Source organism: Populus nigra, chromosome 17, assembly GCF_951802175.1.
Source record: "Populus nigra chromosome 17, ddPopNigr1.1, whole genome shotgun sequence".
Lineage (NCBI taxonomy): Eukaryota > Viridiplantae > Streptophyta > Magnoliopsida > Malpighiales > Salicaceae > Populus > Populus nigra.
The window spans coordinates 3,535,302-3,548,382 of NC_084868.1; the positions used below are offsets into that span (position 1 = coordinate 3,535,302).

The 13,081-nt window shown below is 34.8% G+C and overlaps 1 protein-coding gene across 1 annotated transcript; it reads right to left on the reverse strand.

Moving 5' to 3' along the window:
• Positions 1-6,160: 6,160 nt before the first annotated feature.
• LOC133677081 (laccase-7-like) lies at positions 6,161-9,587 on the reverse strand. The gene is made up of 5 exons (XM_062098919.1): positions 9,414-9,587; positions 8,639-8,790; positions 7,854-8,098; positions 7,614-7,742; positions 6,161-7,418 (listed from the first exon to the last, which is right to left on the reverse strand). The coding sequence occupies exons 1-5, from the start codon at positions 9,501-9,503 to the stop codon at positions 6,325-6,327; spliced, it is 1,710 nt and encodes a 569-aa protein (XP_061954903.1). The 5' UTR covers positions 9,504-9,587; the 3' UTR covers positions 6,161-6,324.
• Between the last annotated feature and the right edge of the window lie 3,494 nt (positions 9,588-13,081).

Consider the following 13,081-nt stretch of genomic DNA (forward strand, 5'->3'; position numbering starts at 1 on the left):
AACCATTGGGCAAAACTGTTATTACTAGGATGGTAGAGTAAGGGGGAATGACTCTTGAGACGCATCTTAGTAAACATTTTCTAATAGTTATTTGCAATATTCATAACAAGGCCTATTAGAATACTTCTTGAAATATTCAGGTTTACAAACTCTCGCATTGTTATCACTTAATTCTGCTCATATACTCATTTAACAAGTATTCGTAAACCTTCATTTTCACACACACACTTTAACATATGATTGTGGGTTGCACATTGGATTATTACATTATTTATGTTCTTTTATTAAAGGTAACAACTAAGGGATAGGGATAGTCTATAATTTGCAAAAAATAAAAAAAGAAAGAAAAAGAAAAAAAAAGAAAGAAAAAGAAAAAGAAAAAGAAAATGATGAAAATAAAAACATAGATAAGTTTGATTTCGTAGCCTCCCTAACCTAAGCAATTAAGCCCGAAGGGGTGTTTTAACACCTAATACCCTAAAGTCAACTGACTTGGGAGCTATTGGCCCAAAGCTTGTTACATGGGTTAAGGAGAAAAGCTTAAGGGAATCAAACATTGCACTATCTACGTATCAGTATCTGCAACCCGAGTTACTAAGCTCGTAGGGGTGTCTCAACACCTAATGCCCTAAGATCAACTGGTCTGGGAGTCATTAGCCGAAAGCTCGTTACATGGGTTAAAGATGCATTGTGTTTTATGTTATATGTATAGATATTAAAAAAAAAGTAAAATAAAATAAAATAATCCCAACCCAAGGAAGTTAACCTTAAACATTAGAACAAAATATTGTTTTCTTCCAACAAAAGCCCCATCATCTATGTTTCATACATTGAGCACATAACAAGGAAGGTTTATTAATATTTTGTTTAAGAGATATTGAGCAGATATACAAAATTTAATGAGAGTTTGTTTATCTGGATAGATTAATGGAAGTTGAATGATGAATGCCTTGCTTTGTAGAATTTGCAAATTGTTTTTTCTATTTTAACGCCTTAATTACTAGGGACTAGTAATAAGCTGGTTGGGGGGTGTGATTAGTACTTAAAAGTGCATTTTTATCAAGGTTTTATATCATCATTTTGCACTTAAAGTATCAATAACTCCTTAACTAAAGCATGTTTTATAATAACATATCTAATTATATAAGATACCTTTAATTTATGGTAAATGTTCATCTTAAATGCAGGCCTATCACATAAATGAAAGAATTGATTGATGAGTTGAAGTACAGAAATTGAAAGGACAAAAAGATGGCCAAAGAGATGCTGGTGCAGTCCAAACTAGAACACAGTTCGGTAATTGGGTCATATCTGGAGCTGTAGATCTTGGATTTAGGTCCATTTTATATGGATGGAAAGATAAGACATAGGCCTACAACTTTTATGTGGAGCCCAAGATTTAAAAAGGCTGTTTTCAAGTCCAAATTGTAGCAACAACAAAGAAGTCCGAATCTGTCCTGCAGCCCAGACACTGTTCAGTGTTCAGCCCATAACTCAAGTTCTAGAAGTCCAAATGATCTCAAATGTTTACCCTGGAAATATGAGACAATTTCCTATAACTTTCATGATTCAAGTTTGTTCAAATTATGACGTCATCAATGACGTTTTTGGCAGACAAGAAGATAAGAATTGTCACCAAGTCAAGATGTGGCCACCCACTCATCAATTAGTCAACAAATCAATAGTTCCGAATTTTGGCCTATAAAAGGAGGCATTTGCCATGTATTTAGGCATCTTGGTGTTGAGATCAAGATCATGCTCTTGCTTTCTCTCTTTGTATTGCTTATGCTTTGCTTTCATTAATATCAAGTTTATGCCTTTCATTTCCTTTCCTTTACTTAGTTAACTTTTATCTTACTTATGTTCTTATCTTGTTTATTTATGTTTCTTTCTTTCATTATGTCTAGCTAAGTTAATTATGTCACGGTGAAAAGGTTACACTAATGGTGTAAGGATAAGTATAATATAAACTCAACATGGACTTTAATGTTGGATACTAACATGCTTTATATTTGTTATCTTATTCACTTTTAATACTTTGCTTGTTAAATGGTTAATTTAGATTTATGTTGTATAACACTTGGTACAACAAATACTTGGCACTTTCATAGCCCATACTGTATGGTATAACCGACACCTGAGCTATGAAAGGAACTTGATTTGTTGTTAACATAAGTTATAATCATGAATGCCTGAAAACATTTACAAGTATTAGCATTATTCGAATAAGATAGCTAATGTAATCATGTTAACAATTTATAATCTGATTGGAACCTCCTTGTGTGTGGTTTCCAATTGAATAATAAGGGTTTATACTATACTTGTTTGAAATACCATTAGTGGATCCTCTAACCTTGACATTTGTTGTTATCATTGTTTAATCCTTACGTTAATCTTCCATCTCAAAGTTCTCATCAACTTCTTTTTCTTCATCTTTATTATTATCATTATTAATAGTATTATTGGTATTATTATTACTAGTACTATTACTATTACTATTACTATTACTATTATTATTCTTGTTGTTGTTACTATTGTTGTAGTCTTATTGTTGCTTATAATTTATACAAGTAACCTCCCTGTGGTTCGACCCCGGTCTTGCCGGGTTATTTATTAATTCGACACTCCTGCACTTGGGAAAAGACATCAATCTTTTGGTCGTGTCAAGTTTTTGGCGCCGTTGCCGGGGAGGTAAATTCTTGTACAAATTATAGTATTTATTCTCTTTTCTCTTTTCTCTTTTTCTTGTATCTAACTTTGTTTCTTTTGTTTTGTTTCTCTTTCTTTTATTTTCTTCTTCCTTTTATTCTTCTTACACGTGCATGAGAGTGTGGTCACGTACATTAAGTGGTAGACTTTGTAGGGTATCCTCATCAGCAGCCGCCAGCCTTCCCCTACCCCTGTTTTGATTTTTTTTCTCTTCTTCCTCAACCGACCCTTCACCTCACCAGAAACCAGCCCCCCCACACTGCCTCCTCTCCTTTACCCTTCACTGAAGCCTTCCCCTCAGCAGTGGCTTCTTCTCCTTCGGTCTCCATCAATGCCGGCGTCCACCAAGCCAACAGCAGCAGCCGATCTCCTCCACCACCAGCTTGGGAGACGCCATCCTCAGATCAGCCACCCGAACACTCCATCTCTGAAGCCGACAGACCCAGCCTTTTCTCCTTCAACCGACCCTTCACCACAGCAGCCAGCCACTTCCCTCTCTCGGCTGCACACAGACCAGCCTCTCCCTCAACAGTAATGGCCAGAACAACAGCCCGAAGCCAGCCCTGTCCGCTTCCACCACGACCCGACCTTCTCTTCCTTGTATCTGTTCTTCTTCTTCTGCTTCTTTTTTTTTCTTTTCCCTGCAGATTGGCCTCCATAGAAACCAACCGCTGCTCGCCTTCCTCCAACCGAACTCGCCGGCCAGCAGCACGCCCACAGAGCCGTCAGCGTCCACCCTCACCTCGGAGCCGTCAGCCACCAGAAAGAGGAAGAACTGATCACAGATCTAAAAAATTGAAAAGAACCGACCCGAGGAAACAGATCTAAAAAGGAGTAAAATCTACTGTTGTGTGCGTTTTTGTTGTTGCAGGTCACGGTCGCCTTCACTGCCGGCATGGAAGGGAAGAAGGGATGAAGCCGCTCCAGATCCCCCCTGCTGCCTGGAGTTTCTTGCGGCGGCGCGTGAACCCACGCGCCGCTAGTGATGGTGGCGAGTGGGAAGCCACGCCGCCACTGTTCCTGCTGTTCTAGAAGGGCTTCCCAACACTGTTATGGAGTTTTTAGGGGTTATTTTGTAATTTTCAAATTGTTTAATGTAATATTTGTTTAGTTTGAATTTTTATTTGTATGTCGTGAATTTGGATGTAACAAAAGAAAGGAAAAGAAAAGAAAAGAAAAGAAAAACAAAATATAGTGAAAGTGTATGGGTGTGTTTGTATTTGTTTTATGGATGTTTTATTTTTATTTAAGATAAAATTGTAAAGATTAAAGAAGAATTTAATATTTTGATTGGATCAAGGTCAAGAATTATTAACTTACATGTAAGTTGTATTTCTAATATCCGATGAAAAGACAATTATTAAAACTTCTTTAACACATCAAAGTTACGAAGCAGCTTACCTCAGGTAGGGTGTGTTAGGGGTGTTAATACCTTCCCTAACCACAACCAGTCCCTTACCCATGAATCTCTGACAAGACCAGTACATCCGGGTTTCCTAGTAACCCTCAATGAAATACTAGGTGGCGACTCCAACGAACCAATCAAATCAATCAACATAACGAAAAATCATCAAGCCAACGCCGTGCGGATTTTCCGACGTGCGAAAAATATAATGCACAAATATCACATAAGTTTCACTACTAGAAAAATAATAAATACAAACAGAAATATCAAGGGAATATTTCCATCAAAAATTTACTGACAGATTTTACCGATGGATATATTCTCTTGGTATATACCAAGGGAATTACAGTGGGAAAGAAAATAATTAAAACAAGGCAAAAAAATAATGACATGTTATTTTTACCAATGGTAAAATCTGTCTATAAAAGTGTTGGTAAACTATGAACATTGTTTATCATGTCAATTACAAAGGGAATCATAGACAGAAAATTCCGGATGTATTTTCCTGAGAGCTCTGAAACTAATCACCTCACAATTGCACTATTAATTACTGTTCTTTACAGATAAAATCACTAACAGATTGAAAAGTCGTTGGTGTTATTTGGCGGTTTTCTGAAAAATTTAGATTAAATTAAAATTTTAAATTAAATATTACAGACGGAATCACCAACAGATTAAAAAGTCATCGGTGATATTTGACGGTTTCTGAAATTTTTTATTAAATTAAAATTTATAATTAAATATTAAAGACGGAATCACCGATAAAATAATACTATTAATTAATGTTCTTTACAGATAAAATCACTAACAAATTGAAAAGTCGTTGGTGTTATTTAGCGGTTTTCTGAAAAATTTAGATTAAATTAAAATTTTAAATTAAATATTACAAACGGAATCACCAACAGATTAAAAAGTCATCGGTGATATTTGACGGTTTCTGAAATTTTTTATTAACTTAAAATTTATAATTAAATATTAAAGACGGAATCACCGACAAAATAATTAAAAATATTAATGCTTAATTATCCGTCAGTAAAATGCACCAATAAAAAGCCTAAAATCTCTAATTTCATAGACTCATCTCCTTTCTTCTTCTTCTTTTTCTTCTTCTTCATATGTAAAAAACATCAATATACATTTCTTTTTCTTCTCCTCTTCTCAACTCCTTCTCTTCTCCTCCATGCTCAAGTATGTCTTCTTATCCTCTATGCTTAGGTATGTCTTCTCCTCCTTTTTTTTTCTTCTTAGTTTTTTTTTAATTAGTATACTTTATTAATTTGTTTTTTTTCTCTTCTTAACTTCACTTACAACTACACTAAGTAAGATTTTTTCTTCTTTTTTTCATGTTTTTTTTTACTATATTTGTTTTTTATTTTATTTTTTATTTTTTTTTGTTCTTAATAATTGTATAAATATTGTTGTAAGATTTGTTTTTCATATGAGATCAATTTTTAGTTGATTTATTTATTTGTTGCAAATTTGTTTGAGTTGATTTTCTTTTTCTTTTTTCCAAGTATTTTGAGTATTATAGAGTGTTGATTTATATTAATTTAATTATTTTATAGTTTTGTAAAATAGATTTTTTAAAATATTTTTAAATAATTACCGATAGAATTATATACGGTATTTTGCTGAGGGAAATACCGATGGAATGAAGCGGGTAATTTTTTTTTTTGCTCGCTTTTTTATCAGTAAATCCATTGGTAATAATATATTTTTATTACCAATAGACTTACCGACGTACAAAAAATTACTGATGAAAGATTTACAGACGGAACATCTCCATCAATGATTTCATTGATAAATTAATTACTAACGGAATGATAGTGCAAATACCGACGGAAAAATCCGTCAATAAATATAAAGATTCTAGTAGTGTTTGAAAAATATAATTATAATTATTACATCCAATCAAAGAATTTGAACTCCTATGGAGTGTGATTAAAAGTATATTAGTCATTGTTCTTTAAAGTATTTTTATTTAAAAATATATCAAAATAATATCTTTTTATTTTTTAAAAATTATTTTTTACATCAATAAAAATAAAAAAAAAAAATTTTCATTAAACATTATTTGAACGCAATTCTAAACAGCTACAGTGATAATTGATCCACAAATTTCATCGTTGCAGGGAAAGAAATAAAAGGGAGAGAATCGTGTTATATGGAAACAACAATGAAGACCGAGTCGTCGGGATACTGAACAATTACTAACACTGAGGCAGATCAACTGGAGGTGGTGGCAAAGTAGATTCCGGGGTCGGTCCATTCTCAACCACGAAAGCGGTGGCTAATCCAAAGGGCAAGTGCACATCCAGATGACAGTGCAAGAACCATACACCAGGATTATTGGCTGTAAATCTTATGACTCCCCATCCTCCCACCGGCACATTAATAGTGTTCCGTGATAGTGGATTGATAAGGTTGAACTTCTTAGGGTCGTTGACAGGATCATAATTTCCAAACCCTTGAGCCAACACATGGAAATTGAAACCGTGAAGATGTATGGGATGATTCTCCACACCAAGTAAGGCTGTGTTCTGTAACACCATCTCCACCGTAGCGTTATACTTCAACACCTTCACACTTGTTGATTTTGGTGTGATTAACAGGGATGGATTTACGGCGTTGATGACATTAGTGTAGTCAAATTTGACAGGAGGAGTATCAGGGAAGTCAGGAGTGTAGATTCCACTCACATTGAAAAAGAAGGCTTGCAACATTGACAAACTTGAAGGGCGTGCAAAAGATAAATTGTTCATGCTAGCAGAGAGTCGCGTCCCATTTAAACATGTTGGACAAATTGAGAGCCCCAAGCCTACTGTCACAAACATGTGCTCATCAATTTGACGAGGGACTGGGACCCAATGAGGCCCACCAGCAAGGCCAGTAATGTTGGTGAAGAACTTGTGGGCAGTGGGGGTGTCATTGAACGCAGGCATTAGTGGCATTATCGGAGTTGCTGATGTGGGTGCACCTTCGTAGACAACAATTCCTCTTGTGGTTGTATTATCGAAGGGTGGAGGTGTAGGAAAAGCAGGAGGAGCAGGACCAGCACTAGCATATGCGTTTGCAGCCATGAAATAAGACCCCACTTCCTGGTCGGCTGCGAGAAGAACGTCCACGGTCTGGCCGGGGCCGGTGACAACAACATCCGTGACATAGGGTACCGTGTACCCTGCATCGACAGCAACGACTGTCATATTATGATTGGCTATCTTGAAAAAGAGTTGGTTATTGAGGGCAGCGTTGATTATTCGGAGGAGATAAGTCTTCCCTTTCTTCACCTTAAGATTGTACATTCCTGGAATTTTAGGAAAATAATGAGTCAAGACAGTTTCAAATGAAAAAATAAAAATAAAAAAAATATGTCAGCATTAATTAATATGCTTGTGGAAAAATTCAACTTTTACTGTTCCATCTCTGATAGACCAGTAAATCTCTATCATGAATATCATTAATGATTGATGATGATGATGGCATATATATTATTACTTACTGTTTTGAGAGCAATTGTAGAGATCCCCAGGGAGTCCATTTATGGTGTAGGCATCCGAAATGTTAGGTGGTGCACCAATGGCTTCTGCCTGGTTTTCGACATCAACAACATTAGCATTCCACCACTCTCCTGCAATAATATAAACATATATGCATCACCATGCATGATCTCAACAAATTAATAACAGTTTCAGCATTAATGAACTGGCTTTAGATTAAAAATCAATGGCTAGCTACCTACCTAATAGAATTGGAACTTCTCTGTGGGGTTTAGGGAAAGGGTAAGGATGACCAGATCTTGGACGGATAATAAGTGCCCCATAAACTGTTGCTCGGAGAAAACTGACATGAGCATGCCACCATAGCGTGCCCTCCTGCTGGAGGAGTTCAAATTTGTAGGTGTATTTACCTCCAGGGGGTATTGGACATTGAGTTACCATACTAGGTCCATCGGCCCACGCACTAAGTAATTGAAACACTCCATGCCTACATAAAAAAAGTAGATAATCAGTAATTCATTGAATAATGATAGATTTAAAAGTAAGAGGGATAATAGTGATGATGACGACTACGATGATGACAGTTACAGAACCAAGTCTTTAGTAAATTTGTTAATCATAATTATATTAGCCTACAGCAGTCTTTAGTAAAAAACTATAATTATAATTTGTATTCAATTATAGTTTTTTTATTGGATGCTTGAAGACAAATTTGATATTATGTTCTAATTTTATGGTTGACTAAGGAAAAGGATGGTATCTTGTTTGAGTTAAAACAAATAATAAGAAACGACTGACTGTTAGTGCAAATCGAACAAGAGACAACATTATTTTATATACCAGAAAAAGATGTGCAAGAATATTGTTATTAAGCTGCTAATTTCTAGTGAAATTACTTGGCAAGCTGGAAACGTGTAGTCTTAATTTTCATCAGAGTTTACAAATCAACGTGCTTATTTTCCAATACACTAATTAGACTTTTTACAATTGTCTAGCTTCTTAAATAAATAACCAAGGATTAATTTACCAGTGAATAGTCAGGTTGTAGGGTGACTCGTTAAAAACATGGACTATGAGGGTGTCTCCCTCTCGAACGCGAAGCGTTGGGCCTGGCAAGCTTCCATTCACTGCAGTTACCACTTGCTCGGAGCACAGCCGACGAACTGTAAGGTTTTGCACCTAAAACATTCACAATAAATTAAACCCATCAATCTGCAAAGCTTTAAGCAAGTAGAAAATATCTTTGCATGCCTATATATATACACAGTCAGACGTCAGACTAATACTGCTAGGACATGCAATCTAGGTCGGTCCAAAGTGGATGAAAAAATTCCATAACTTAGATGATCGTGGGAAGAAGTGTATTGAATTTGCCAAAGAACGTTGTTCAATTGACACCCACGTTTCTTTTCTAGTAGGATATCTCGGTTTGAGCCTCTTTTGTGACCAAAAGAAGTGGATATTGAATCTTGGGACGTTGCAGTATCAAAGGTAGCAGTATCTTTTCCCTCGATCCCTTCCATTTAAGCGTGAACATGATTTTGAGGAGCTCGAGATAAAAGAAAAGGGTATGGCTAATTTGATGAATGTTTTTCCTATGTAAGAAACTTCAAGGTATAACAGGGCTACCATCCTATATATCCTGGCCACTCGTATATCGTTTAATTAACGACAACAATCCTAATGCAACCTTTGCATGAGATAATTTACTAAAACGAGAAACTATATACAAGGACCACGATTCAACTTCCTCAACGTCGACAAAACATTTTAGTAGTAATATAAGAAAGAAGAAGAATTACATAGAATGAGTGTTCCACAATTGCAGCAGAAGCCACTGAAGAAGCTAGAAGAGCCAAAGCACAAGTGAACAAAAACAGAAGACGCGACATGTTTCCAGAGAGAAGAGTTTGAAGAGGCGACGAATGAAGAGGGAAAGAGAAGAGAAGCTCTAATTTATAACGAAGATAGCTTTAGAAAATGTTTGTTGTTGAAATTTCAGTATCTCAACTAATATATATATAATAAAGAGAGAGAGAAAGAAGAATTATGTGAGTTTAGAAAGTTTAGAGGTCCATGGCCTCGGCATGATTGCGTGTCTAGGTAGTTAAATTTTTATGGAGATTTTTGTAAGAAATTTGAGTTGGAAAAATTCAATGTGGTAGCAAAAACTTCGTTATCTAACAACTACCGGCTTAAGTTAATGGTGGGATACTAAATCTACACAGCAATTATAGAGAATGGTCCGGCCTGTTATTTGTTGGGTTATTTATATTAGATAATTTATTTGGATTATTTATATTAGATAATTTTAATTAATGAATTGAGCCTAATAATTTAATATTTTAATGTTATATTATTTATATGTTTATCTTACCGTTTTGATGAATTGAATGAAAATCACATATTATTCGTCTTCTACGTTCTCTTTTCTTTCTAGCTTTTCTTTCCTTGCTTTTAATTCTTGTCTTCTTTCTTTCTTTCCTTACTTTTATTTCTTCTATTTATTGTTCTGTATCATCTTTGGTATTAAAGCATAGACTTTTAATTGTTCTTATAGTTAATTGATCTCTTAAAGCTTATGAAGATTTCTAGGTTAATTATCATCAATAGTTAATCTAGAATAAGAAAAATCCTTTAATCTTTCCATTTACAACTGAGATAAAAATAATAATAATAATTTATGTTCATCTTCAACACATACTTATTCATCCTTAAAGACATATTGTTCCCTGAGCCAACAACTACTACCCACTAGTAGTAGTCGCTGCCCACAAATCCAGATCAATTCGCCACCTTCAACATTCCAGATCTTACCATGCCAGCGACAACAACTACAACACACCAACAACTTTTCTCCATTTATTTTGGCAACAGATAACAATTATTCCTTTAACTACAACATGTCGATCATAACAGTAGCAGCATGATGGTTGAAGACAACAACACACCATCAGATCTACCCTTTTTACACCAACCATAACCTCAGCAACAAAGAAACTAGTCTCTTAAGGGAGACTAATTCAATAGTTCAGCATCAGCGCCACATCATCAATATAGCATTACTAATGAATATATGGTATAATTTGATGAATATAGGATATAGTGTGGTTAGGGAGGATGAGAAAATGACTCTAAATAGATTTTGAAAAGGCTTGATGATGACTTTAAGAGAGAGGTTGTGTTTAGAGGTATGTCCACCCTTGATGAAGCTTATATCCTAATGCAAAACTACGAGTTGGTCATAAAAAATTAGTGGACAGGACATCAAGTCACCTGTAGTATCCCTCCTAGATCCCAACCTGATAATAATAATTCTTTATTGAGTGACTCACCTCATAAACCTAATCCTACTATTTCTTAGATGCCTAGGGAAGACAAGGGTAAGGTTATTCTTTATGTAACACCTAATATGACCTCAATGATTCAATGTATTAAGTGTCAAGGTTTCTAGTTGTCCCAATAATGTTTTATTCATTAAGGATCGGAAGTATATGAGTGAGGAAGAGAATTGTGAAGATAAAGTGTATGAACCTAATCCCGATAATTTATAGAATCTAAATGATAAGGAGGAAGAGTCCAACCTACTAGGATATGTTAGGTCTATATCCACTCAGATCGAGCAAGACTTTGTAGAATGGGAGACAACTAAGTTAAATCTAGTTAGATATGCCTTAATATAACTTAAAGGAATCGAGGATTGAATGAGAACTACTATCTTTTATATTTACATTAAATATGGAGATAAAAGTTGCAAGATCATTATAGATAATTGGAGTTATATCAATCCAATGTCCTATAGTAGTGTATCCTGTTTAGGCTTAAAGTTTGTCCCACATCTTAAACCATATAAGGTGTCATGAGTTAACAATACATCTATAGTGATCAAGGAGAGAGTTTTGTCCCCATAAAGATTTAGGACTATCATGATGAAATTTGGTGTAATGTAATTCCTATGGATATAGGACATGTCATTTTAGGTAGGCCTTAGTTATATGAATTAGACATTACTATCTTTGGACGATCAAATTCTTACTCATTCACTTTCCATAGTAAAAAGATTCAACTCATTATATTATCACCAAGGCTTAATGATAGTAACAACAAGAAGAAAAAGGTGAAAGAATAGAGGTTTAACATAATAAGTCATAAGAAGTTTGAAAAGAAGGTTCGTAAATTTTGTTGTGTTTATCTTAATAGCCAATGAGGTTATAGAAAATGTTTTAGATGAACCACCTGAAAAGATAAGGGAAGTGTTAAAAGAATTTCTAGATGTCTTTCTCTCTACACTGCCATATGTGTTACCCTCTATGCATGACATTTAACACGTTATAGATTTTATCTCTAGTGCCATATTGCTAAACTTGTCTTACTATAGGATGAACCCTAGTGAATATGCCAAATTGCAAAGGCAAGTAAATGAACTGTTACAAAAAAAAATTATATGAGAGAGTTTGAGCTCATATACAGTACTTTCCCTTTTAACACCCAAGAAAAATGGATTCTAGAGAATATATGTGGATAGTCGAGCCATTAACAAGTATTGTGTCCCTATTCCTCGAGTGGATGACATGTTAGATATTATGACAGGAGCTCAAATCTTCACTAAGGTTGATATGAAAAGTATGTCTCGTCAAATTAGAACTCGCCTGGAAGATGAATGGAAAACAATATTTAAGACCAAGGATAGACCATATGAGTGGCTAGTCATGCCTTTTGGCCTTTCTAATACACCAAGTACCTTTATACGAGTAATGACAGAAGTGTTTAGGCCTTTTATGGGATTATTTATGGCGGTGTATTTTTGATGACATCCTTATTTATATCAAAACTAAGGAAAAGCATTTAGATCACCTTATTCAAGTTTATACCACCCTAAGGATGGAAAGTTTGTATGTCAATATCAAAAGGTGTTCTTTCTTCATGGATCGAGTGGTTTTTTTTAAGCTTTATAATGTCATGTAAGGAGAATCTTTGTTGATCACTAGAAGGTCCAAGTTATTGTAGATTGGCCAGAACCTAAGAATATTCATGAGGTTTATAGTTTTCTTGGGTCATGACTTTTTATCATCATTTCAACAAAGAATTTAGCATTATCATGTCTCTTACCACATATTGTTTAAAACAAGATGAGTTTTAATAAAGTAAAGGAGTAAATAAGACATTTATGAAGGTTAGGAAAAAGATTATAGAGGCTCTAGTAATATGACTTCCTGATTTTACAAAGGTGTTTGAAGTAGAATTTAATGCCTTGGGAGTTGGTATAGGTGGAGTACTTAGTCAAGAACATCACTTTGTAGCTTACTTTAGTGAGAAACTTAACAAGGCCAAACAAAAGTACTCAACCTATGATAAATAATTTTATACAGTAGTTCAGGCATTGCGTTATTATCACCATTATTTACTATCACAAGAGTTTGTTATTTACTCCGACTATAAGGCCCTTCACTATCTTAACTCCCAAAGCAAG